The 25,210-nt window shown below is 38.8% G+C and overlaps 1 protein-coding gene across 13 annotated transcripts in view; it reads right to left on the bottom strand.

Moving 5' to 3' along the window:
• Positions 1-25,210, bottom strand: part of wnk2 (WNK lysine deficient protein kinase 2) — a 67,082-nt gene that overhangs the window by 21,308 nt on the left and 20,564 nt on the right. For 4 of the 13 annotated variants that reach the window (XR_007429274.1, XM_049471490.1, XM_049471492.1 and 1 more), the window contains exons 5-21: positions 23,976-24,133; positions 22,878-22,966; positions 21,273-21,492; positions 16,778-17,069; positions 15,550-15,731; positions 13,196-13,900; positions 11,857-13,011; positions 9,806-9,877; positions 9,528-9,566; positions 7,658-7,777; positions 6,006-6,461; positions 3,816-3,912; positions 2,748-2,944; positions 2,233-2,273; positions 1,813-1,975; positions 886-1,002; positions 607-777 (exon numbers count right to left, since the gene is read on the bottom strand). Coding sequence is in view for 12 of the 13 variants with exons in the window: in XM_049471490.1 (XP_049327447.1) it covers positions 607-777; positions 886-1,002; positions 1,813-1,975; positions 2,233-2,273; positions 2,748-2,944; positions 3,816-3,912; positions 6,006-6,461; positions 7,658-7,777; positions 9,528-9,566; positions 9,806-9,877; positions 11,857-13,011; positions 13,196-13,900; positions 15,550-15,731; positions 16,778-17,069; positions 21,273-21,492; positions 22,878-22,966; positions 23,976-24,133 (4,274 nt within the window). In the remaining variant the exon portion in view is untranslated. The remainder of the gene's footprint in view (positions 1-606; positions 778-885; positions 1,003-1,812; positions 1,976-2,232; positions 2,274-2,747; positions 2,945-3,815; positions 3,913-6,005; positions 6,462-7,657; positions 7,778-9,527; positions 9,567-9,805; positions 9,878-11,856; positions 13,012-13,195; positions 13,901-15,549; positions 15,732-16,777; positions 17,070-21,272; positions 21,493-22,877; positions 22,967-23,975; positions 24,134-25,210) is intronic. The other 9 variants (XM_022682549.2, XM_049471491.1, XM_049471498.1 and 6 more) reach the window with 6 other exon arrangements.

Below are 25,210 nucleotides of genomic sequence, written 5' to 3'. Positions count from 1 at the left end.
GAAACATCAGACAAACAGGAAAAGAGGAATTTTAGTTGCTGCTGTGATAACACTTAGTTTTTTATTCACCTTTTTGAGGCTGTTTGGACGAGGGGAGCAGATTAAATGTCTGATGGTTCAATAATTGCTTTATTATTTTCTGTATTCTGTATTTAACCAAATTGTTTTTTTATTAGACAAACCTAAATTACCTTTGGTTTAACTTTACAATATGTCTGTAATAATCTGTGTAGTTACAGGTTAACAATCCATGTAATAACGCCTTGTTCCAGAATAATGACAGATGCACATGTGTATGAAGGTCAGATAGATATAGCAGAATATTTTGTTAATATTCCCAGGATAAAATCTGAATAATGTTTTTTAGTATTCAATCAAAGCCCTAAAACAATCAAAGCCCTAATTACATACCATGCAAAGCTGTTTGAGAAACAAATTAATTAAATGAATTACATAACCTCTACAACCGTAATAAATCTGAAAATGTATTCCTTAGTACGTTACACTGTTATTACATGATAGTTATCCTGTAACTACACAGTTATTAGAGACACTTATTATAAAAGTAGAGCCAGTAACTTTTCTATTAGGTATAATTTCCCTCACCTCGTCCCCCACCCCACCAGGGAAATGTCCCTGTAGTGGAGCGTCTCTCGGGGCAGACGGTCTGTCCCCCTCCACCTCCTCATTCAGCATGTCCTCAGCTTTGTCCACGATGTCCTTCAGCTGATCAATGAAGATCTCCTTCTCTATGGGCAGAATGAAGCCGTTCTCCACCTGCAAGCACACAATAGTATAAGAGAATAAATGTAGTATATATAATATGTTTTACAGGTAGACAATCTCACTAACTACTGACTTTATTTATGTTAATTTGAGTCTCACCATGTACGTGGCGATTTCCTCTGGTGCATCTCCGTCCAGATCAAACTTGAAGGTCACCATTTTGTGGTTATGGGTTTCCAGCTGACATTCCACCATTTTATCACCTGTATCACAAACCTGATAACAGCAGAGAGAGAGAGAGAGAGAGAGAGAGAGAGAGAGAGAGAGAGACAGGAGGACAGGTGAACAGACAGGGACAGAACAACAGACAGACAGGGACAGGAGGACAGATAGGGACAGGAGGCAGACAGACAGAAAGGGACAGAAGGACAGAGAGGGATAGGAGGACAGATAAGAGGACAGGGGACAGACAAACAGGAGAACAGACAGGGACAAGAGGACAGACAGGAGGACAGGTGAACAGACAGAGACAGGGAGAGGAGGACAGACAAACAGGGACAGAAGGATAGACAGACAATATGACAGACACACAGGGATAGGTGAACAGACAGAGACAGGGAGAGGAGGACAGACAGACAGGGACAGGGGGACAGACAGGAGGATAGACAGACAATATGACAGACACACAGGGACAGGAGGATAGATAGTAGGACAGACAGACAGGGACAGGTGGACAGACAGGAGGACAGGTGAACAGAAGGAACAGGAGGAAAGACAGACAGGGACAGGAGGACAGACAGAGACAGGAGGATAGATAGTAGGAAAGACAGACAGGGACAGGGGGACAGACAGGAGGATAGACAGACAATATGACAGACACACAGGGATAGTTAAACAGACAGAGACAGGTGGATGAATAGTAGGACAGACAGGGACAGAAGGACAGACATGTACAGGAGGAAAGACAGACAGGGACAGCAGGAAAGACAGATAGGGACAGGAGGACAGTAGTTAATATGTGCTAAAAAAGATATATAATCTATATATAATCTGTATATAACAGTAATAATGAAGCGTGTGTCTCACGTTGAGCATGCTGAGTTTGGGTTTGTTGGTTTTCTCTTGGCGTGATCGGGTCCGGGATGATTTTCGATGGTGTTTTCTGGGTTTTCCGTCACCTTTTCCTCCGCTGGCGGCGGCGTCGTAACTATCGCTCATCTCCTTACCTGAAGCTGCATCTGAATTTAAACTGGACACCAGCAACACAACAACACTGTCATTTCCTTCATACGAAAAAAAAATACATTTGGCAAAGCTAAACTATTCGAGATTCTGCCACAATACAAATTAGCACTGATATCACAGAAACTGGAAATACTGCCAAAAACACTCATTTATTATTACATTTTTAATATTATAGCAAAATTTTTTTTTTTTTTTGTATTCCTAAGATACTTGGAAACTGTAAAGGACCATTAATAAACAGCAGTGGTGGAAGTCACCTACCTGTCACATGTGTAGATGGGGAGTGGCATGGGTATCGGCTCCTGAGACATAAACACACTGATTTAAGCAAAATTCGAATTGTAGTTTTACAGTGTTCACTTTTAAACGCTACCACAATCCTCAATCCACAGTCATCTTAACATCACAGCACAACTAACCTGTCGAGATATGGGACATATTTTAGTGATCTAGAGGCGAGTTGTTAACTGTGTACTATGCAGCTCGGTTTAGGGTGTGTTAGTGTGTCTTTGCTGTCGTAATGACAGGAAAAGTACGACATGTGCAGCTGGAAATGGGGAAAAGGCATGTATTAATTCTATTAATTAATCATGGATGTGTTTTGGACGTAATATGAAATAAACCAATCAGTGTATCACCTTACTATTTCTTTTAAAACCAGGTGCCCTCTGACTTTGGCGGATTGCTATTTTAACAGCGCAGCTACCTTCTTGTTGAGTGTGATACTTTTTCAGTGTGGATCGTGTTCAGTGTGATGTTCTGCGGTGCTGCTGTACCTCCTGGCCGTGGTCAGGTGCAGGGGGGAGGTACACTGAGGTTGGGTCCAGGATCTTCTGAGTGTTGCTGGGTATGGAGCTTTCGGCTGCAGCAGCTGCTGTCTGCGTTCCAGCCGGCTGCAGAGTCTGCAGAGTCTGCAGTGCAGCGTTCTCAGGGACGATCTGCTGAACTCGGTCTGCAGCAGCTGGACAAGATACTGGGAGATTATCATTGAGTTGTATCAAATACAGTGCTGTGAAAAAAGTGTTTGTCCCTTAAACCTAAATACTGGATGTGCTTCCCTTATTTATAAACCCAAATTTATAAAGCCTTACGATAACTGGCAACAAGTTTTTCACTCATTGTCCTGCTGCAGAACCCAAGTAAATCTGAGCTTAAAGTCACAAACTAATGACACTCCCCTTTAGGTTTTTCTGGTATAGAGCCGAATTCATGGTTCCATCAATTATAGCAAGCTGTCCAGGTCCTGAAGCAACAAAGCAGCCCCAGACCACCACACTACCACCACCATGTTTGAAGATGTTTCATTTTGATGTTCGTTTTCTGAAAATATGTGTTAATTTAGTTGTTCTGGGTTCTTTTGGGACCTCCTGGATGAGTTGTTCGTGCCCTTTTGGAGTAATTTCAGGCGGCCGGCCACTCCTGGGAAGGTTCACCACTGGTCTGTGTTTTTTTCCATTAGTGAATAATAGCTCCCAAAGCTTTAAAAATTTTAAGTAATTTCTTGATTCTACAGATCTGGAGGTAATCAGGCCTTGAATTGAATTTAACTCAACTTTTAAAAAAATGTAGATAATCAAAGTTTTGTGAACAATTACTTTTTCACACAAGGCCAGGCTTGTTTGGATAGTTTTTACCCTTAATAAATGAAAGGTTATATTTCTCTGATATTAAAGTTTGTTAGATAATCTGAAAAATGTAAGTTTATAACAAAATAAATCTAAACAAGGGGCAAATCATTTTCACGGCACTGAAAAATTATACTACTAGTAATAACACAAGGAAGCTTATTAGTCATTATAAGTCATTTTTAATGTTATGGATGATTTGGTCTAATCACGACTCACCGCCGCCGGCTGCAGAGAACTCCAGCTCAGGTTCCTCCATCTGTGGAGGAGACTGGATGCGGGTGGGGTCGGCGTGGCCCGGGGCCAGGGTGTCCTCCTGGGGAGGGAAAGCGTGTCGCAGTGGGGTTCAGTCTGGATGCTGCTATATCTGCACTTTCTGACACTTACAGTAACTGCTTTCCTCCACTACATAATATATATATACTAAAAAACAATCACTGTGCACTACTGCCCTGCCTGAGCGCATGCTAACTCAGCTAAACGCTAGTGTTCAGGAATTAACTCCTGAGTTCAGAGGTGGACATAAAGCTCCTGCTTCCTGATTAAGCACTCCAGTACACTCCTGGGAAAGAAGCCCATTCTCAGGAGTCTACAAGTGCAGCTTAGTGAAATGCTGCTCTGACATGAAACCTGCTTATCTGAATAAGATGAGTTCAATTCAATTCAATGCAGCGTTAATTCTATAGTTAATTCAATAGGGATTAAATAAACTACCGATAATACTTGTTTGCTCTTAATGCCAAAATTGTAACACAGCGATTCTCAACTGGTGGGTCGCGGACGGCTTGTAAAAAAATAAATACATAAAAAACATTATATATATATATATATATATATATATATATATATATACATATATATATATATATATATATGTATATATATATATATGTATATATATATATATATATATATATATTTGTACTCGTCTTTAATATTGGGGAAATATATTTTCTCTCCAAATATACAAGGCCAATTACCCAACTCACTCATTAGAACTCCCCCTATCACTAGTGATGCCCCAACACACCAGGAGGATAAAGACTAGCACACGCCTCCTCCGATACATGTAAATTCAGACTCCGCCTCTTCTTTTTTAGTATCATCACAGCTCTAACGTTTGGAGGAAAGCGCAGCGACTCGGTTCTGATACATCAGCTCACAGACGCAGCCTTGTGCTGATCCACATCACCCTAGGAGTGATGAGGGGAAAAAGCGCCATCTACTGTGCCCACCCAGAGAGAGCAAGGCTAATTAATTGTGCTCTCTCAGGGCTCTGGCAGCTGATGGCAAGCTGCATAACTGGGATTCGAACCAGCGAATACTGTGGCAGCGTCTTAGTTCGCTGGACCATTCGGAGCCCCTAAGAGAGAGTTTATTTTGTGCAGTTTTGATGTTTAATTTTATTGTACTAACTTTAATACATGTATAGTTGAATTGTGCCTCCTCAGTTTCTTAATTTAATTAATTTCTTTAATTGACTTTGCATGCATATGTATGTGTTTGAATAGGTTTATTAAGGCTAGTTTTCAAAAATAAATTTGTTGGGTTTGTATTTTATAAAAGTGGGTCGTAACCTAATGATAATGAATAAATGTGGGTTCTGGGATGAGACCAGTTGAGAACTACTGATCTTATACATTTATAGGTGTGCTATAACATGTAAAATGTACTGTAACTGAACATAAAGTACCTTTAACGGTTAACACTGGCGATTTCTCATCATTTAATTTAATTTTTTCATTAAACTGCTTCTGTTTACTGAAGGACAGTGAAGGAAGAAGATGACTTACGAAGAATCTGTACTAGAACATCATCATCACATCCTCATGCAGATGCAGAAGAACTGGAGGAGAACAGCATGCTTTTAGCTACAGAGCACCAGTGAGCTGGAATTCACTACAGGAAACTCTAAAACTTTAAAACAGCTCACTGGTGTCACTAAATCATAAAATCTAATATAAGTAAGCCTGTACCTGTTTTACTTAATCTTATTTCCTTTTTATTTCTTTCCTTATTTTATTATTTTTTTTAGTAGTTTTGTATTATTCCTTTTTAACTTATTTTGATTTTCTTTTATTATTATTACTATTATTTTTATAAGTTAATTTGAATTCATTTATTTATTTGCATTTGTATTGTATTATGTAAAAGTAAGTTTTAGCTCATTTTAACACATTTTTTTGTATTAATCTTAATTTTCTTTTGATCTTTTATTTTTATTTTTTATGTATTTTTATATTTTATTTACTGTTATTTTAAAATAATTAAATTTAGTTATTATTTTCTTTGCCATGTTAATCCATGTTTTTGTAAATGCTCGGATACATTGAAAATGAAGATTGCCCTCAATGTACTTCCGAGTCAAAATAAAGATTGATTGATCAATTGATTGATTGATTGATGTACCTGTGCAGACGGTGTGGAGGTACAGAGCTCCTGCTGAGGAAGGGAGGACGGAGGCTGTGGAGGGATTTGAGGGAAGGGCAGAGTTAACTGGGGGGGTTGGGGCTGAAGGAGAGCGCCCTCTGGAGGAGGAGCAGGTGAGTACACCTGCTGCTGTTGCTGCTGTTGTGAAAGTGGAGGTACGAGGGACGGGGGAAGGGCTATACCCAGCAGCGGGATGGGGGCCGGTATACCCATGGGTGCAGATACGGGGGTCTGGGGCGTTCCTGCCCCGGGGATGGAGGGCAGGGGCTGTATGGAGGCGAGAGACAGGGGGGCGGGGCCGGGGGAGTAGTAGGGGGAGGGTACAGGAGGACCGGTACTGGGGTAGGGGGAGGAGTACGGGACAGGGGAAAAGGGCATCGCCTCACTTCCAGCAGGAGTGCCCCCTGTTGGCAGAACAGGGTATGGCGAAGGGAACTGAAGAAGAAGAAAACATAAAACAAACAAAAAATAAAGAGAAACAGGCATGCTACTCGACACTGCAGTGAGTTAGGAGTTACTGGGGGAAGAACAAACTCTTTCACACTGGATTCTTGCCACAACAGGTCTAAGGATGTTGATAAGGATGTTTTTTTTAAAGATTTAAAAGCACTGCTAGTGATGCACTGAAACTGAAAAAAATTAAAAAAAGATAAATTTAGCTAACATTTATCACAGCTTTTTAAAATACATTTTGCCACTTTTTAAACCATTGCATAAAATTAATTGCCTAAATGTATTTCTGTTTCGCTTTACAAAGAAAAAGCAATTAAAACATTTCTTAACTCAACACAATGGTAGCCAACCAATGCATAATAATGCTATTCTTAAAATCGTAATCAAAACTAATGAAAATCAAAACTAATCTCAATATTTTATAAGTTCGAATCCCAGTCATGCAGCTTGCTATCAGCTGCCAGAGCCCTGAGAGAGCACAATTAATTAGCCTTGCTCTCTCTGGGTGGGTACAGTAGATGGTGCTTTTTCTTTCCCCTCATCACTCCTAGGGTGATGTGGATCAGCACAAGGCTGCGCCTGTGAGCTGATGTATCAGAACCGAGTCGCTGCGCTTTCCTCCGAGCGTTAGCACTGTAATGCTACTCTGCAATGCTGTGGGTGGGATATTCAGCCTAGCTTAATTGGGAAAGAAGTGGAATAATAAAAAAAAAGATTTAAAACAATGGATTTTTCTGAGCTGGATTACTCGCTGAGTTGATGACAGACTGAAATTTCTGTATGAGCTCAGTGGCTTTAGGCTTCAGTCTGTTTTAACCTTAAGCTAACTCTGACATATTTTTACTTCGCTTTGTGTCTTGGAATTCAATAAATTCCAGCATTGATAAAAAGAAATCCTAGACGAAATACTGAAATATGGCCTAAAATAAATTAGTCATATTTTTAATCTTTTTAAATATTCAGCCATATTTTTTTAGTCGATAAATATTCAGTGCATCCCTCAGCACCTCTACAACTTTGAGGCAAGTCCAGACAGTGTGAAAGGAGTTGTGTAGACACGTCACACAAACAAAGAACAAACTAATATCAAACTACCATCTACATTTATCCATTTACTGAAGCTCTAAAACACAGATTACAGATTTAAACACGTGCAGTTTAGTGTAAAATCTGCAGACCTGTGTGGAGATCTGAAGAGGCTGCAGGAGCGCGGTGGAGTGGACGGTCTGCTGAGGATGCTGAGGATGGGTCTGGCCTTCAGAAGACGACTCTATGACTGGCTGCAGAGTCGATAACGTCTGGTGGAGAGGAAGAGAAAGCTCTGTTATCTGAAACTGAATTACAGACATGCTGTTTAACCCTTTCAGGCACAATCTGAGAATTTATTTGATCATATTTTTTGGTGTGTACAAATTACACACTATTAAAATAAAGCAAATGCGGAATGTGATTTTTGAAATATAATTTTTGACGTGTTTTTTAAGAAATGGGCCGGACCTAGCTTTTCTGGAAAAACTACAGTTCATACAACAGTTCCTGTGTGCTACATTTTTAACTGTCCCCAGAAAACATCATTTATTTCTAATGTAGAAGTTTTCTCTTTAAAGCTCCTGTTCAGTCTTTCAATAAGTCAGTAAGTCATTATTGAGATACTATGTAATTATCATTAGATAGTAGTTTATAATTAAGAGATAGTAAGTCATTATTTTGAGATACTAAATGTTTATTATGATACAGTATGTTATTACCATTAGATAGCAATTTATAATTATGAGATACTATGTAATAATTATTAGATAGTAAGTCATAGTTTTCAGATAGTAAGCCATAATTATGAGATAGTAATTTATTATTATGAGATAGTAAGTCATTATTTTGAGATACTAAATGTTTATTATGATACAGTATGTAATTACCATTAGATAATAATTTATAATTATGAGATAGTAATCCATAGTTGTGAGATACTATGTAATGATTATTAGATAGTAAGTCATAGTTTTCAGATACTAAGTCATTATTATGAGATACTATGTAATTATCATTAGATAGTCATTTATAATTATGAGATAGTAAATCAATATTTTGAGATACTAAGTTTTTATGATGATAGTTTATGTAATTATCATTACATAGTAATTTATAATTATGAGATAGTAAGGCATTATTCTGATACCAAGTCCTTATTATGAGAAATTATGTAATTATCATTAGACAGTAACTTATGATTATAAGGTAGTAAGTCATAACTACAAGATAGTACGTAAGTCATTATTTTGAGATACTATGTAATTATCACTACATAGTAATTAATAATTATGAGATAGTAAGTCATTATTTTTTTGTCATTATCATAAGTCCCAAACCTGAATAAGTGATATTGTATCTCACAATTATGACTTACTATCTCATAATTATAAGATAGTATGTCATAATTATGAGATACTAGGTCATTATAGTGAAATAGTAAGTCATAATTATTATAATAATGAGACAGTAAGTCACTAAGACAGCTGTGGAACTAGTAAAGGATTGTCTTGTCTTACAATTATGAGATACTAAGGCATTATTATGAAATACTAAGTCATAATTATGAGATCTTTAAGCTCAGACTCAAAGAGTCTGAATATTAAAATTCAGCCGATATTTATCAGATTTTGGGAAATGAGGAAAAAATAGAACTTTTCTAACAGTGAATATCGTGCCTCAAAGGGTTAAACTAGCATGTGATTTCATCAGGAATGGCAACCCAACAATGAGCCAGAACTGGACTTCCTTGAATTTCCTTACTTACTTAGCAATTAGCAATGCTAACATTTCTCAATCAAAGTTCCTTTGATCTCCAACAACATAGAGCAACATATGAAACAGTAAATCACGCTCAGTTTCAAATCTCAATCAAGATAAACTGCAGATTTATATATTTTTGATATTAAAATCCTAGTGCAATAATTCTCATTCAGGTTAGTGATCCAGAGGCCAATGAGAGAGAGAGCTTAGCGACGGGAGGATGAGGGAGTTTCTACAGATCTGAGACGGTGGGTCTACCTGGGACAGGAAAGCTGCAGGATGGAGATAGAGGTGAAACTGAGAGAGATAAAAACACAAGAAAGAAAAAACAAGCTAAATTAAAACACTAAGCCACTACACCATGAGAACAGAGGTCAGTTACTCCACACATGGATGCTAGCGCACACAAATATACTGTAACACACACTTACACACACACACACACACACACACACTCAATGTGGGCCGATGCTGTTAATTCTCAAAGCAGAAGCGGATGTTGCTGTGTGAGTTAAATAGACCTGTGAGGATCTCACCTCCTGAGCTACTGGATGAGTTGGAGCTGGTGTAGCTGGAGCAGACATGGTCTGAGCCAATGAAGCAGTGGGCTGAAAAACATCAAACATCAACACTTTAAAAAAAAGAAGCTCCATCAGAAATAGGAACATCACAACCGAGAGCTACAAACCTTAAAGGTGCCCCAGAATGAAAAACTAAAAAGAAAAACTGCATTTTTCTTGGCTGAGTTACCAAGAAACCGCACTGTGAACTAGGGCTGCATGATACTGGAAAATTTTTACATTGCGAATGTTCTTTTTTCAACAATATATCTAATTTTCTGCTAAAATAAAATAACTATAGTAACAAAGGAATTAACCCTTTTAAAGACAATAAACTTTCCATTCCTGTTTAGGCACCTAATTATACATTTTGGAACCTAAAAAGTTCCCAGCTTGAACCAAAGTAGGTTATAATAAGTTCTTAAGTGTATATATACACATTGTGAAGTGTGGAGGCAGGGGAATCGTAGGTCTGGCCCACACCATGACATGCAGCCCCGGTCTGTCCCAGCTGGCACGCGTTGAACCGACATAAAGACCCTGCCTCAGCCTTCACTCAAGAGATATGCTGATGGTGAATGGAAGGCTGAGGCAGCACGAACCTAAGTCACTAGAGCTACTAAAGCTACTAGAGCTGTTAATATATTTCTTTAAGTTAGTTTTGTGTGTTGATGGAGGACATTTTTCCTAATGAAGATACGTTTTGAGTTAATTCACTCTTTGTGTCTGTGTCTGTGTTTCCACACTACCAGGTCACTGCTGCCAGCGCAGTCACAATATATGTCAGTGCATTTTATAAGTGCAAACACAATTGGAGATATCACGATTATTAAAATGATTGAAGTCAAGTCAATTTATTGAACGATAAGTCGATAAGTCGCGCTTCTCAGGAAGCAGCAGCCTGTCACTCACACAGACACAGAGACAGCGCTGTGTATCTACTTCTTGTGTCAAGAATCAAAACGTTGCAACATGACGTGTTTGATTTAATTGCCTTAAGTGACTATTGCGTACGCGCACGTCCCGATGATGATGCCTAAACTATATGTTGTGGTATATAACACAACAGCAGGTATATACAGTGTACTGCAGCCTCGGCATCCTTCTAAAAAGCTCAATCAGAAGAACCTAAGTATCACAATAACATTAACTACTGGCAATGCGTTTGAAAGATCAAGACTTAAAGCTTAGACCCCAGAAGGGCTACAAGACATAAGCTGAGCTGCTAATTTCCCCTGATTAGGCAAGAACTGAGCTTCACTGAGCTTAGACACAGACTTTGTATTTATATTTCACAAAGCACATTCTCAATACTGTACATGCATTCTGTGGCACCTTTAAAGGAATTATCTACTCAAAATGATCTTATTATAGCAACAACAGAAAGCAGATCAAAAAGGAGCCTAGTTTGCATTATGCATTATTAGGATAGAATCACAACGTTTGCTTATATTTCTCCTGCTAGCAACAGTTCGCTGTTAGCCGCATTAGTACTCTGGGTGAAGCAGTCGAAGGGTTGAGCAGGAAAGGGAGAGTTCCTAAGGCAGCGTTTTTTGTAGTAATGTGACAAGGGAAATTATTTTCTGCAGCTGGAGAGAAGAAAGCAAGAAGACAAATGGCCTAAAGCTACGGGGAGCTCTGAATAGAGAGTTAAAGAGTTTGGGGGATGCTTCTGGAGAGAACTTTTGTTTTGGTGACAGTGGTAATTTTCTGCATTGCAGCAGTTTATAGTCACTGTGTTTTGAGGTTTTTTAGAAAGTCATGCTTTTGAAAAGTATGTTTTTTGAATGAAGTTCCATTAAGAACTATACTGCAACTGTATGTTACAAACTGCATAACAGTCTACAAAAATCCACTCCTGTTTGTGGACCATAGGGTGCACAGAAGTGCAAGGACTTGTAGGACACCCACTTATATATTTGAAGCACTCCAAAGGTGGCGTAGGAAGCTTAGCCAAGCAGCAAGGCAACAAATGGGAAGGAACTAGAGATGTTTACTTGTCCACTACAGCAGAAATTTGGACATACCATAAGAACTTGTCCAAGTACAGAAATTGTCGTGCCAGATGCCTTGTCTGTAGGAGTGGACGATGATCCCAACAAGCTCTGGAGGTTATCTTGCGGAACAGAGAAGCTGTACGATCTGGAATCACCATGGCTGTTCCCTGGCTGCCATGCCGTTCTGTCCAGCAGTACTGGTGAGCTGGTGCGGCGACTGGTGATGTGGTGTAAGCAGCGATTGAGAAGAGATAGATCTGCACTGCCCCCTACAGTTCGGGAGGCACTGAAACCATGTACCCCTGAGGAGGACGGGCTAACAGGGGAACACGGACCAGCAGAAGAAGAGGAGAACATGTTGTGTTTATGGGAATTTGGAGACATGACTGGGGAAGGGATCAGTATGTGCACTGGAGAGGTTGCGTTTTCGGTCTTGCGTTTTAGGGACGGAGAGGATTTTGGAGACTTTCTGGAACAGGAATAGTGTACGTGTTCGGGAGAAGGGGGTGTGATATGAACTAAAGAAGGTACAGCCTGGGGAATGGGAGACAATACCTTTTGGAGTTTTGAAAAGGAGGCATGAAGGTCAAAGGAAGAGGGAGGGGAACTTCTTGGGGAAGGTGCTGGCACATGATTTGTGGAGGTTGGGGTTGGACTTCTATGGAATAGGGAAGCAGAGATGCCTTGATCTGAGTGGACCGGACAAGTCGAACTGTGGTCAAATGATCCTCTGCTTCCTGTCCTTGCACTCAACAGCAGAGCAACGCAAGCCTGGCAGAAATGTGGACGGCACGATGGGCCAAGACAGCTCCTAGGGCTTGAGGGCATGGCTTGTGTCTGGGGCTTAGGATCTGAGTCAGTCCAGGAATCAAGGTTTCCTCGGTTGCCTCGAGGAGACAATTCAGCTTCCACAGAAGAAGCTATCCCAGACAGGTTATCCTTGAGGAATTCTGGCAAGGACTCTGGCAAGGCACTTGGGGAAAGTCTTTCGCGTATCGTGTCCCTGTAACAATGTTCCTGTTTTGGACAGCTACAGGGCAGGTGTGTCAGTGGACTTGTGTGAATGTGCAAGTGCGACCTCTTCTGCAAGGTATCGAGAAATGAGGTACTGCCACGTCTGGCACCAATCAAGCTCTCATAGGACATAAGAGAATCCTGCGACTCACATGGAACACTCCCATGTCGCTGAGTGGTCATGGTCGAAGAAATGAAAACATGTTTAGAATGCAAACAATTGTTAAACATACAGGATATGCTTTAAATAAGTGTACATTTCATTATAGTTCATTATAATCACAGAGGGAGGGATGTGTTTTACTGTATTTTAACGCTAAAGGCAATCAAGGAATCAAGGAGACTGTAGACTTACCGTAGGAGACTGCTGGTAAAGGCTCTGGTGTAGCGGCAAAGAGGACTGCAGAAAAGCTCCTTGTATCTGAGAAGTGGTTTGCTGATAAGCCCCTGGAAGCAGCTGGGCCACAGGCTGTTGTTGAGTCCCTTGGGTCCCTTGGTAGACCTGTGCTGCAGGTTGTTGTAGGGTTGCCTGGTGGACCGGTGTTGCAGGTTGTTGCTGGGCTCCTTGGTAAACCTGTGCTGCAGGCTGTTGCTGGGATCCTTGGTAGACCTGTGCCACAGATTGTTGCAGGGCTCCCTGTCCCTGTTGGACCTGTGTCACAGGTTGTAGCAGGGCTCCCTGGTATACCTGTGCTGCAGACTGTTGCTGGGATCCCTGGTAGCCCTGTGCCGCAGGTTGTTGCTGGGATCCCTGGTAGCCTTGTGCCACAGGTTGTTGCAAGGCTCCCTGTTGCACCTGTGCTACAGACTGTTGCTGGGATCCCTGGTAGACCTGTGCCGCAGGTTGTTGCTGGATCCCCAGATGCAACTGAGCACCTGGCATTGACTGGACACCAGGCTGTGCTTGGATTCCCAGCAGTAACTGTGCAGCAGGTTGATGCTGGGCTCCAGGATGCAGGTGGATTACAGATTGTTGCTGGGTCTCTTGATGCAGCAGGCCACCTGTCTGCTGAAACTGGGCAGTGGGCTGCTGTGGAGCCCCAAGCTGAGCAACAGTGTTCTGTAAGGCAAGGCAAGGCAAGTTTATTTATATAGCACCTTTCATACACAACGGGCATTCAAAGTGCTTTACAAATTAGAAAATACACAGAGAAATAAAATAAAAAAAAAAAAATAAAAAAAAAACATGTAAAAGATTAACAGTAAAAATGGAAATAAAAACTAAAATAAGAATAAAGCATGATTGATTAAAACATGATTAAAACAAAGAGAATTACATTAAAAACATGTAAAAGAACAACAAGGAATTAATAAGAATAAAGCATGAATAAAACATAATATAAAAGTGCCGTTACAGAATAAAAGTGGGCGGAGCTGCAGTGTTTTAAGCTGAGCTGAAACCCTGATCAAACATGTAGGTTTTCAGTCTGGATTTAAACATGTTTAGTGTTGGAGCTCTTCTAATGCTCTCTGTTAACTGGTTCCATTAAAGAGCAGCATAGTAGCTAAACACTGCCTCTCCGTGTTTAGTTTTTACTTTAGGCGGCTCTAACTGAGCAGTTCCTGATGATCTGAGAGTTCTGCTCGGCTCATACTGCTGGAGCACATCAGATCAATATGCTGGTCCTGCACCATTAACACATTTATAGACCAGTAACAGTACCTTAAAGTCTATTGTGTAACACACTGGTATCCAGTGTAGGGATTTAAGGATGGGGGTGATGTGCTCCCTTCTTTTACTCCTAGTCAAAACTCTGGCTGCTGAATTCTGAATCAGCTGAAGCTGTTTAATGGTCTGTTTTTTGGGAGTCCAGTTAGGAGTCCATTACAGTAATCAATCCTACTAGAAATAAAGGCGTGGATGAGTTTCTCCAGGTCTGATTTAGACAGAAAATCTCTGATCTTATTGATGTTCTTGAGGTGATAAAATTAACTGCAGAAAGTTCTGTCCCATCCATTTATTTATCTGCTCAAGGCATTTACACAGTGAGTCAATGGGACCATAGTTGTTTGGGCAGAGGGCCATGTAGATCTGAGTGTCATCTGCATAGCTGTGGTAAGATATCCCATAGTCACGCATGATTTCCCCCAGAGGAATCATATATAAATTAAATAAGAGTGGCCCAAGAATTGAACCCTGGGGTACACCACAGGTCACTGGCACAGTCTCAGAAACATTATTTTCCATTTCCACAAAGTATTTCCTTCCTTGAAGGTATGAACTGAACCATTTTAGGACAGTTCCAGAAATTCCAACCCGGTTCTCAAGTCTATCTATGAGAATGTTGTGGTCAATGGTGTCAAAAGCAGCACTGAGATCAAGCAGTAGTAGAATAGATATTTTTCCTGAGTCTGTGTTTAAGCGATTGTCATTGATAACCTTACTAAGCGCAGTCTCAGTACTATGATTGGGCCGGAAACCTGACTGAAATTGGTCTAGACAGTTATTTATGGACAGGAAGTGCATAACTTGCTTGAAGACAATTTTTTCAATAATTTTTCCAATGAATGGTAGATTAGAGATTGGTCTGTAATTGTTCAATAAGTTTGTATCTAAATTTTTCTTTTTTAAGAGAGGCTTCACAACGGCTGTTTTTAATGCATTTGGGAAAACACCTGACATGAGTGAGGTATTTACAATTTGAAGAATGTCTGCTGATATTGAGTAAAAAACATTCTTTAAAAACTTGGTTGGTAATGTATCAAGACCTCTTGCTGGGCCACGGGATGCTGCAGTTGCATTTGCGCCTCCTGGTGTAGTGAAGCAGCAAGTGGTGCCAGAAGTGGGGCTGGAGGGCTGAGAACAATCTGGGAAGTGGAAACGGTATCTGGAAGGATCTGGTAAGGAATGCTGTGCTGGTGACCCAGAGCGTCTGAAACGGCGCTGTCTGCTGCAGAGAGAACAAGTGACACAGTGCCAATTAGAAACCAATAATATGATCCTCTGGCTACCCCTTTCCTCTCTATTTGAAGCCATGCCATTCACAATGAAGCAATTAATTCACTAATTATCTCTGTTCTACACAGAACGAAGTGTATTTTTCCATTCACAGGGCAATAATTAAATATGTTAGGGTGAGAGCACACATTGTAAGTGTGGGAAAAAGCTGTGGGTGAGTGACTGCTTCATGGTCATTTGAAGGTTCACTGGTGACTCATTCTGCTGACTCACTGGTGAGGTGAAACTCTACAGACAGCAGAAAAACGCTCACAGCCTTGTTTAAGAATGCCTCCATCTAGTTATTTCCCCTTGAATAAGTCTGAATTTGTATGAATTGCTTCCAGACGTATTTCAAAAAGACCAAAAAGGGATGCCGAAGCTTTTTTCTACCTTTATTTGAGCACTGCAGCCAGTTGGAGGACTGGTTAAGAATAACTCTATCTTGGCTTCAAGGTCTGTCTGATAAAATGCTCCCAAAAATCCATTCACAAATTAAGCAAGATTTTTCACAGTTACACTATTTCGCCTGTCAACCATTCTGGTGGCTTTTTTTCATGGAACGCTTATAAACCTATAAACCTTCTCAGCATGGTTAGCTAATCATACTTAGGAGCCACAAAACCATTCTATTGGAGGGCTTAATGACACTGGGATCATCTGATTGGCTATCTAGGCCAAAGCTGGTAGAAATAAGGTAAAAAAAAAGTGGTAAAAAAAAGTGTGCTAACACTGTGGTAGTGATGCTGGACGATGCCTGTAGCTGTTGTGAACGCTCACAGTTTGCCTTTTTTTCATTTAGTTAGCATGCAATTAACTGCATCATTCTTAGTAATTAGTGTGCAATTGGGACACACTCTCCCCCTCAGACTTGATTGGTGTTGGGTTTGGGGTAAACCTTGCTCACAGTACCATTAATAAAAAACATAATTAAAACACAATATTCGTTATACATTATTAGCATTAGTCCTGAAGTGTATAGGAATAGCCAGCGCTTACCAGTAGTAGCAGCAGTACCGGAGGTCGTGGCGGGGACAGTACACAGCAGGGTGACCTGCTCGCCTTCAGGCTCCTCTGGTTCAGTGTAAGGGACAGGAGCGCCACCTTGTGGTAATCCAGCAGAGGGAACCTGGAGCAGATTCTGCTTCGTGCTCTTGGTACCTTTCCTCACAGATTCGCCTTCACCACCAGTGACGATCCGTTCCCTTCGCCACTTTATCAGAGCCACCCGGTCCCGTATCGACTTGCTCACCAGCTTCACATCACACTCCAAGAAGAGGCCCGAGTCCACCTACAAAAAAAAGACGTAATTTTACATTTTTATTTAATAACCACATGGGGGTCTCCATTACAGGCACTGATATTTCATCAGGACAATGCTCGTCCACAAACTGCTGCCATATTTTAAGTTTGCCTTAAAGACACAAAGACTACATTGAAACTGTGTGGGACGCTATTAGAAACTCTATCAATAATCCTATCAACACGTCTACTGCAAAATCTGCAGGAACTGTGTGAGAGTATTGAAGCTGAATGGGATGGATTACAACAGGACTCCATTAGGAACCTCTACAACTCCATACTGAGACGTTTGGCATGTTGCCATGTAACACATGCATTACTCACTACTTCTGTATGTGTAGCTCAATAAATATGACTAATGTGAGTTCCCCATATCAGTCCCTATAATTTTAGTTTTTCCTAATAACTTTTATCTTCCTTTAGAATGGAATTGTAAAGCACAGTATTTTTGCTTCATTCGGGGTGTTAATTCTCCAAAATGGCAGCTTCACATTTCATAGAAATATCAATAAAAAGTGAATTTCAATGCAAGATGAATAAGAAAAATCACTGCCAGATTTACATTATATTTAAAAGTGAAAAGTTGGTAAAAATGGAAATACATGATGAAATAAACCTGTTTTTATGTTTAAAATATCACAGATATGTTAAATATGGAAGTGAATATGTAAATAATATTATGTATTAATTTTTTAATTTAAATATCTTTTGTAACTCTAGTGCTTCTAGATAGTAGGAGTGTTATAAAATATCAATATTGTATTACATTGCCATATATTTTACCGCAACACTGTATCAATTTTCCAATACACAATATTGATTTTTATCCCATAAAAGTCTAGACCCAGTTCTAAACATTGATTAAAAAATCTAAAATTAAATCTGTTAAACTAATTGAACAGCTGATTCATATTTTTCTCTTACTGTAATTAATAGATTGTGAATTGTGAATATTTTTGCGGTAAAATCCTGACGTAACATAAACGGTACAACGGCAGTTTTATAACTTGTATCTTTAAATTTTGTATTATTCAGTAATTAAAGAAATTAAGTTCAAATTGTTAAAACAGAGCTGTAAAAGCCAAAAATGCATCAACACAGCACTCCTACATTCTGTAAATAAGGTAATGTTTGATAAAGAACTTTAAAAAACTTTCATTTTAAAGATTCTGTGACACTTATACTACATCACAATGGGTTATTTTGGGTTATTATTAGTTTACATGGTAGAGATTGGTGTCAGACACTGGTTCATTTAGTGTTGTGTTTAAACTCCACCCACTAGAGGGCAGTGTTGTACTCTGTGCTTAGATCCCACTGATCTGATTGGATAAAAATTAAACTTTTCTTTTACTCATATTTTTTAATATGATGAATATGTCAGAGTATGAAATATTGTGACTAGGGGTGGGCAATATTATATCGTATACAATATATCGTGACACAGAAATAATGATAATAGGGCTGTTCTGTCTTAAAAGTAGTCTATTATTTACTGTGAAGCTTTAGGTGTATTTATTGTATAATTGTTTTAGTTTGCAGTTTATATGCATGCACTAAATATTCTGCAATATTATTTGCTGCATTATATTATTTTATGCTTTATTAATTATTTTGCCACATTATGATTATACTGTTATACTCATACTATATTCCTGAAATTAATTAATTATTTTACTGTTTTCCTATATCGCCAAGTATATCGTTATCACAAAAATACCCTGAAATATTGTGATATTATTTTAGAGCCATATCGCCCACCCCTAATTGTGACATATTGAATCATAACCCCAGTATACAATGTGAAACATATTGTATTGGTAAATTCCAGACAGAACTAGACAGTGCAGTTGGCTGCAGTTATATGAGGTTCTGGTTCACTGAAGGCATTTAAACTCCACTTAGTCTCAGCAGGGTTTGAGATAAACTGTCTGCACTCGTTCAGATCTGCTCCCCCTCCGTTACTTCCTGAGAGAGAGATCAATGGCTGGGCTGAGTTTGCAAAATTAATAATTAATGATCTCTCTTCCTTCCAAAGCAGCTTGGCAGCGGGCTGGGGGTCTCTGGGTGTTCGGATTTGAGCAAACAAGATATTAAAAGAGTAAAAGATCAAACGTAAAATTATTTATTTTAAATATTTAAAGATAAAGTGACTGTAGAGACGGTTAAAGTTAGTAAATCCTGATACCCAGACATGGAAACAGACTAACACCGGAGTTCTGGGCCAATACTAATGATGATAATGTGCATATCTGCAGATATGATGTATAAACCTTTCAAAAATGTAGAAACTGGGACTAAATCCACCTGAATCAGCATCACAGATAAATCACTACTTGCTATATACTGCACACACAGGCTTCATTTATTCCTAGCATTCATTAAAACACTGTATACTGAACAAACTGTACATATTAATACTGTATAATAACAGCAGACTGTGGGGTTTAATTTGCCCTCTTAAGAGATTGCCCTCCCTGAGGACACTACAGATGCAATGTCAAAAATCTGCAGAAACCATATGAGAATATTCAAGCTGTAATCTAGAGGTAAATTCATGGCCGAACACCATCAAACTAAGCTGAACTGCTAGAATTTTTGCACCAGGAGTAAAGCAGCATAAAGTTATCCAAAAGCAGTGTGTAAGACTGGTGGAGGAGAACATGATGCCAAGATTAAAATACTGATTTCTGAACTCTTAAATCTTTATAATTATGAACTTGTTTTCTTTGCATTATTTGAGGCCATTTCTCATTTTCTGTGAATAAATGCTCTAAAATTACAATATTTTTATTTGGAATTTGGGAGAAATGTTGTCTGTAGTTTATAGAATAAAACAACAATGTACACAAAGCAATCCAGACTGTTCTCATACAGAGTTCCCCAATGGTGGAACAAACTACCTTCTACTACCAGATCAGGAGAATCTCTCACTATCTTTAATAAACTCCTGAAGACAGAGCTCTTCAAAGAGCACTTACTCTCTTAACACCTCTAACTAACTACCTTCTACTACCAGATCAGGAGAATCTCTCGCTATCTTTAATAAACTCCTGAAGACAGAGCTCTTCAAAGAGCACTTACTCTCTTAACACCTCTAACTAACTACCTTCCACTACCAGATCAGGAGAATCTCTCACTATCTTTAATAAACTCCTGAAGACAGAGCTCTTCAAAGAGCACTTACTCTCCTAACACCTCTAACACACTAACTACTTCTAACCTCATTTCCTTCTTCCCCTCCTTCACTCCTCTATCCTATTATTTCCCTTCGACCTCCTTTGAGCCCTATCTAAAATGGTTTATCTTAATTCCTATTACTTTTGTACTTCACTATTGTAAGTCGCTTTGGACAAAAGCGTCTGCCAAATGTAATGTAATGTAATGTAATGTATTGTAATGTAATGTAATGTAAAAAACAATGTTCATTTTACTCAAACATAAAAATCAGAACAAATTGTGAAACGTGGTTAAATAAAAAAGTGGTTAATTAATTCTCTATTTTTTTCCAGAGCTGTTTATTATCAGTTTATTACAAATAAAATATAACATGTTTTATTAGAGAATGGCAGCTGGAGGCTAAAAGTTATCTTACTATGTTTAAAATAAGCAGATTAAGGGTTCAATCCCCTATATACTATATACTATATGGACAAAATAGCACTCGGTCCTGTTACTGGCACTCACTCCTGTTACATTTTGTGTTTTGAGTAACAGGAATGAAAGTAACGGGAATGAGTTTTTAGGCATGAATTAACAAAATGGTGAAAAATATGAAGGATTTTAATAATTATATTTCATGGTAAAGTTTATAGTTAGAGAGTAACAAATGCTATATTTTCAGGGTTCTAAGTAGTTTTTATTAATAGTTATAATTACATATCTTACTTTTGCAATTAGGTCAATTTACAAGACACTGTGCTTAATAATAAAATGTATTTTAAAGTAAATTTATTTGTGTGCACATTTATACATGTAACTTCCTGGGGAGAGAAATGGCACAGATTCGGTGGAATATGCCCTGTCTGTCTGTCTGTCTGTCTGTCTGTCTTAAACACCCAAATTGTGTGTGTATCCCAAAACCTTTGTCCATATAATGTACATCCTCACGCCTCAGTTTCCTACACCAGTCAGTAAGACCCTGCTGTTTATTTTCCATCTGAAATTTGAGACAGATTTCTCCTCTCTTTACCATTTCCTGGGCGACGGTGTCGGGCGCCTCTTTCTCCAGGTCGAACGTGAACTCGATGGCCCCGCTGTCTTTATATTTCCCTTTCAGCTTCTTCTGATCCTCCACCCACAGCCTGAGACCGATCGTCATCTTCTTACCATCGTCTTCCTCAGCGAGCTCCACCCTGACGCCGGTGTCCTCTGCGAAGAACGCGTGATTCAGCAGCTCCTTTATAGAGTATCTAAAGAAAGAGAGAGAGAGAGGAGGATATAGCAGCGTTCAGACCAGACAGGACTGTTTCAACTGTTTAAACTGTCACATACTTTATTCTGCATTATATATATACTGAATATATACTGTATATGTTTATATATACAGCTGTGAAAATTTTAAGAGAGCACTTCAGTTTCTGAATCAGTTTATCTGATTTTGCTATTTATAGGTTTATGTTTGAGTAAAATGAACATTGTTGTTTTATACTATAAACTACAGACAACATTTCTCCCAAATTCCAAATAAAAATATTGTCATTTAGAGCATTTATTTACAGAAAATGAGAAATGGCTGAAATAACAAAAAAAAAGATGCAGAGCTTTTAGACCTCAAATAATGCAAAGAAAAAAAGTTCATATTCATAAAAGTTTTAAGAGTTCAGAAATCAATATTTATTGGATTAATCCTGGTTTTTAAACACAGTTTTCATGCATCTTGGCATCATGTTCTCCTCCACCAGTCTTACACACTGCTTTTGGATAACTTTATGCTGCTTTACTCCTGGTGCAAAAATTCAAGCAGTTCAGTTTGGTGGTTTGATGGTTTGTGATCATCCATCTTCCTCTTGATTATATTCCAGAGGATTTTAATTTGGTAAAATCAAAGAAACTCACCATTTTTAAATGGTCTTCTTATCTGGGGAGCTGTTTGTTAACTTGTAGTTTCTGAGGCTGGTAACTCTGATGAACTTATCCTGTACAACAGAGGAACCTCTTGCTCTTCCGTTCCTAGGGCCGTCCTGATGAGAGCCAGTTTCATCATAACATTTTTCTTAAAGTAATTATTTTTCGTTACTTAGTTGAGTAGTTCTTGCCATAATCTGGATCACAACACAACTGATGCTCTCAAACACATTAAGAGGCAAGAAATTCAAGTAATTAACTCTTGACGAGATCAGCACAGCTGTTAACTGAAAGTCTGTCGTCTAAGCAAGAGGTGATACTTTGAAGAATCTGAAACATATTCTGGCTTTACTAAATAATTCCATATGACACAAGTACTATGCCATGGTCAGACATATGCTAGATGCAACTGCATACATGATAAATATAATATTTCTGTATGAACAGGCACAAAATATAATTTTTGTATATATTTTGTATAAAATATATGTTTTTATTTAGAGATATTTGGATTAATTACTGCACATCTCCAAAATAACAACTTTATTTAAAAAAGAAACAACATGCTTAGATTTCTATTGGCGTCAATGTAAGATGTCATTTTGGATCATTTCTATTGGTCAGTTAATGATAAAAATATAAAAGTTCGTGTGTTAATACATTAATAGTGATTTTTTTTGTTGTTTTCATGTTAAATCAGTCAGTGAATTGGATGCTGATGTTCGCTCACCTCTCCTCCCAGCGATGCCGAATACACTCCCCTATGATCTCCTTAATCTCAGGTACTGTAACCTTACTGTAGCTGGCCGGCTTCACACCCTGCACACACAATACAACAATTATACATATATATAAATAATAAACGATTAAAGTAAAGATTTATTAAATCAAATCAATTTCAGCAGCTGAAAACTCAAAGCAGAACGGCTCCTATTGGGTCGGGCTCATAAAAATGGTCTGTAACAAAGGTTTTTAATGATATTTTTTATTTGTATGTATCAGAGCAATGCTGCACCAGCGAATATATAGGCGGTGGATGACTTCACATGAGTCGGAACTTACAAAAGCTTCAAGAAATGTATTTTTTAGAATAACACATTATCGATAAGGAGTTTTTTTTTTTATAAATACAGTTTGTTTTATAAATTTATTCAAATTTTTCCCATTTTCTCCCAATTTAGCTAGGCCAATTGTCATGTAGAGCTCAATTTTCGGGACCAATCTAAACTCTACACTCTAAAAAACAGAGGTACGATATGAGTACGTTTTTGTACTCAAAGGTACAATATTGGTCTTTACATGGTCAGATTTGTTCCCACTGAAGAACAAAGTAATTTCTAACAGCAATAAGTACAGATTTGTACCATTTAACCTGCAGCCAAAAGGTACATTCAGTATTCAGTATCACTGTACTAATAAACAATATATATTTTAATTGCACATTTTTATTTGAAAGCCAGACAAGTTTTTGAGCCATATTTAGTTGATGATAATGTTTATAATCTTTATAATCTTTACTGGCACAAAAAACATGGGTACAAAAAAGGATTTTCACTGAAAGGTACTATTTTGTACCTCAATATAAGGTACAGCCCCAGAGACAAGCTTTATACTCTTTTAAGTACAAATCTGTACTTACTTTTCTTAATGTCTAACACACACACAAACACTCAGACTGACAAATGTGGAAAGCAGGGTGGTCGAAACTAAAAAAGTGATAGATGATATTGACATCGCCAATCAATTTCTGTCTCAGTTCTAAAAATAACACAAAGCTTTAAAAGCTGGAACACATCAGAAATACAGTGTAGAGCTGGAGGAAACTCACGCTGGTGACTTTGCGGTAGATCTGAGCAGCGTTCTGACACTCTGAGTACGGATACTCGGACGTGGCCATCTCCAGCATGCACATCCCAAACGCGTAGACGTCCACAGCCTCGTCATAGTGCTCCTCATACATCTCCGGAGCCATGAACTCAGGAGTGCCTGAGATACAGCAGAAACACAGACAGACTTAAAATGTGAAAGCAGCAGTTTATTTAATCTCTTTAGGCCGGGTAAATAACCTGAAATAGTACAAAATCAAGTAAACCTAATTGGTTAGCAATCATCAGAGTCCCTCTTCCCTCCATCACCGAGATCTACACCACACGCTGCATCCGCAAAGCTACCAGCATTGTGAATGACCCCACCCATCCCTCACACGGACTCTTCGCTCTGATGCCGTCCGGCAGAAGATACAGGAGCATCCGAGCCTCCACTACTAGACTCTGCAACAGCTTCTTCCACCAGGCAGTCAGACTTCTCAACGCACAGAGACAGAACTGAACCCCACCCCACCTACCACTCACACAACACACTCACACAAAAACTAAACTGTACACCCCACCCCACCCCTTTACACACACAAAGACTGAACTTCACACACACACACACACACACCCAGTCAGCACACAGAGACTGACATGTCTTTATTCCTATCAGCAATATTTGCTGCACTCTTAAAAAACTATAAACTGTCAGTACCTCAGTAGCTGCTGTGATTATATATGTTCTATATGTTACAGTATGTTACACATCTCTGCACCTTATCCTCACTATACACTTTATTATACCGTATCGGTACTGCACTGTCCTGTCTTTAAATTGTCTCGTTCTTTGTATTTATTGTATTTATTGTTATTTAGTGTTATAATTTTATAATTTTATGTTGCACTGTCGTCACTCCTGCACTTTATGTTGTCTATTGCTTGTTGTTCTATGTTGCACCATGGTTCCGGAGGAACGTAATTTCATCACACTGTGTACCTGTACTCAGATGTAATGACAATAAAAGCCTCTTGACTTGACTTGACTTAGCTGTAAACTGGCAGCATTTTTAAGCAAATAAGAACTAAAAACAAAAAAAAATGGGAATAAAAAAGGAAATAAACTAAGCTTTGGACATGAAGGCAAAAAAGTAAGAATTTCCAAAGTCTTTGTCTGTAGTAAAGCAGTTCTGGAACTGTGATAGTGTTACTGCTGTTACTCTCTACTGCAGCAGCATTTACACACTTACAGCAC

This window comes from Astyanax mexicanus, chromosome 24 (genome assembly GCF_023375975.1).
Source record: "Astyanax mexicanus isolate ESR-SI-001 chromosome 24, AstMex3_surface, whole genome shotgun sequence".
NCBI lineage: Eukaryota > Metazoa > Chordata > Actinopteri > Characiformes > Acestrorhamphidae > Astyanax > Astyanax mexicanus.
The sequence above is the reverse complement of the archived record's forward strand: the minus strand, read 5'-3'. Positions and strand labels throughout refer to the sequence as shown.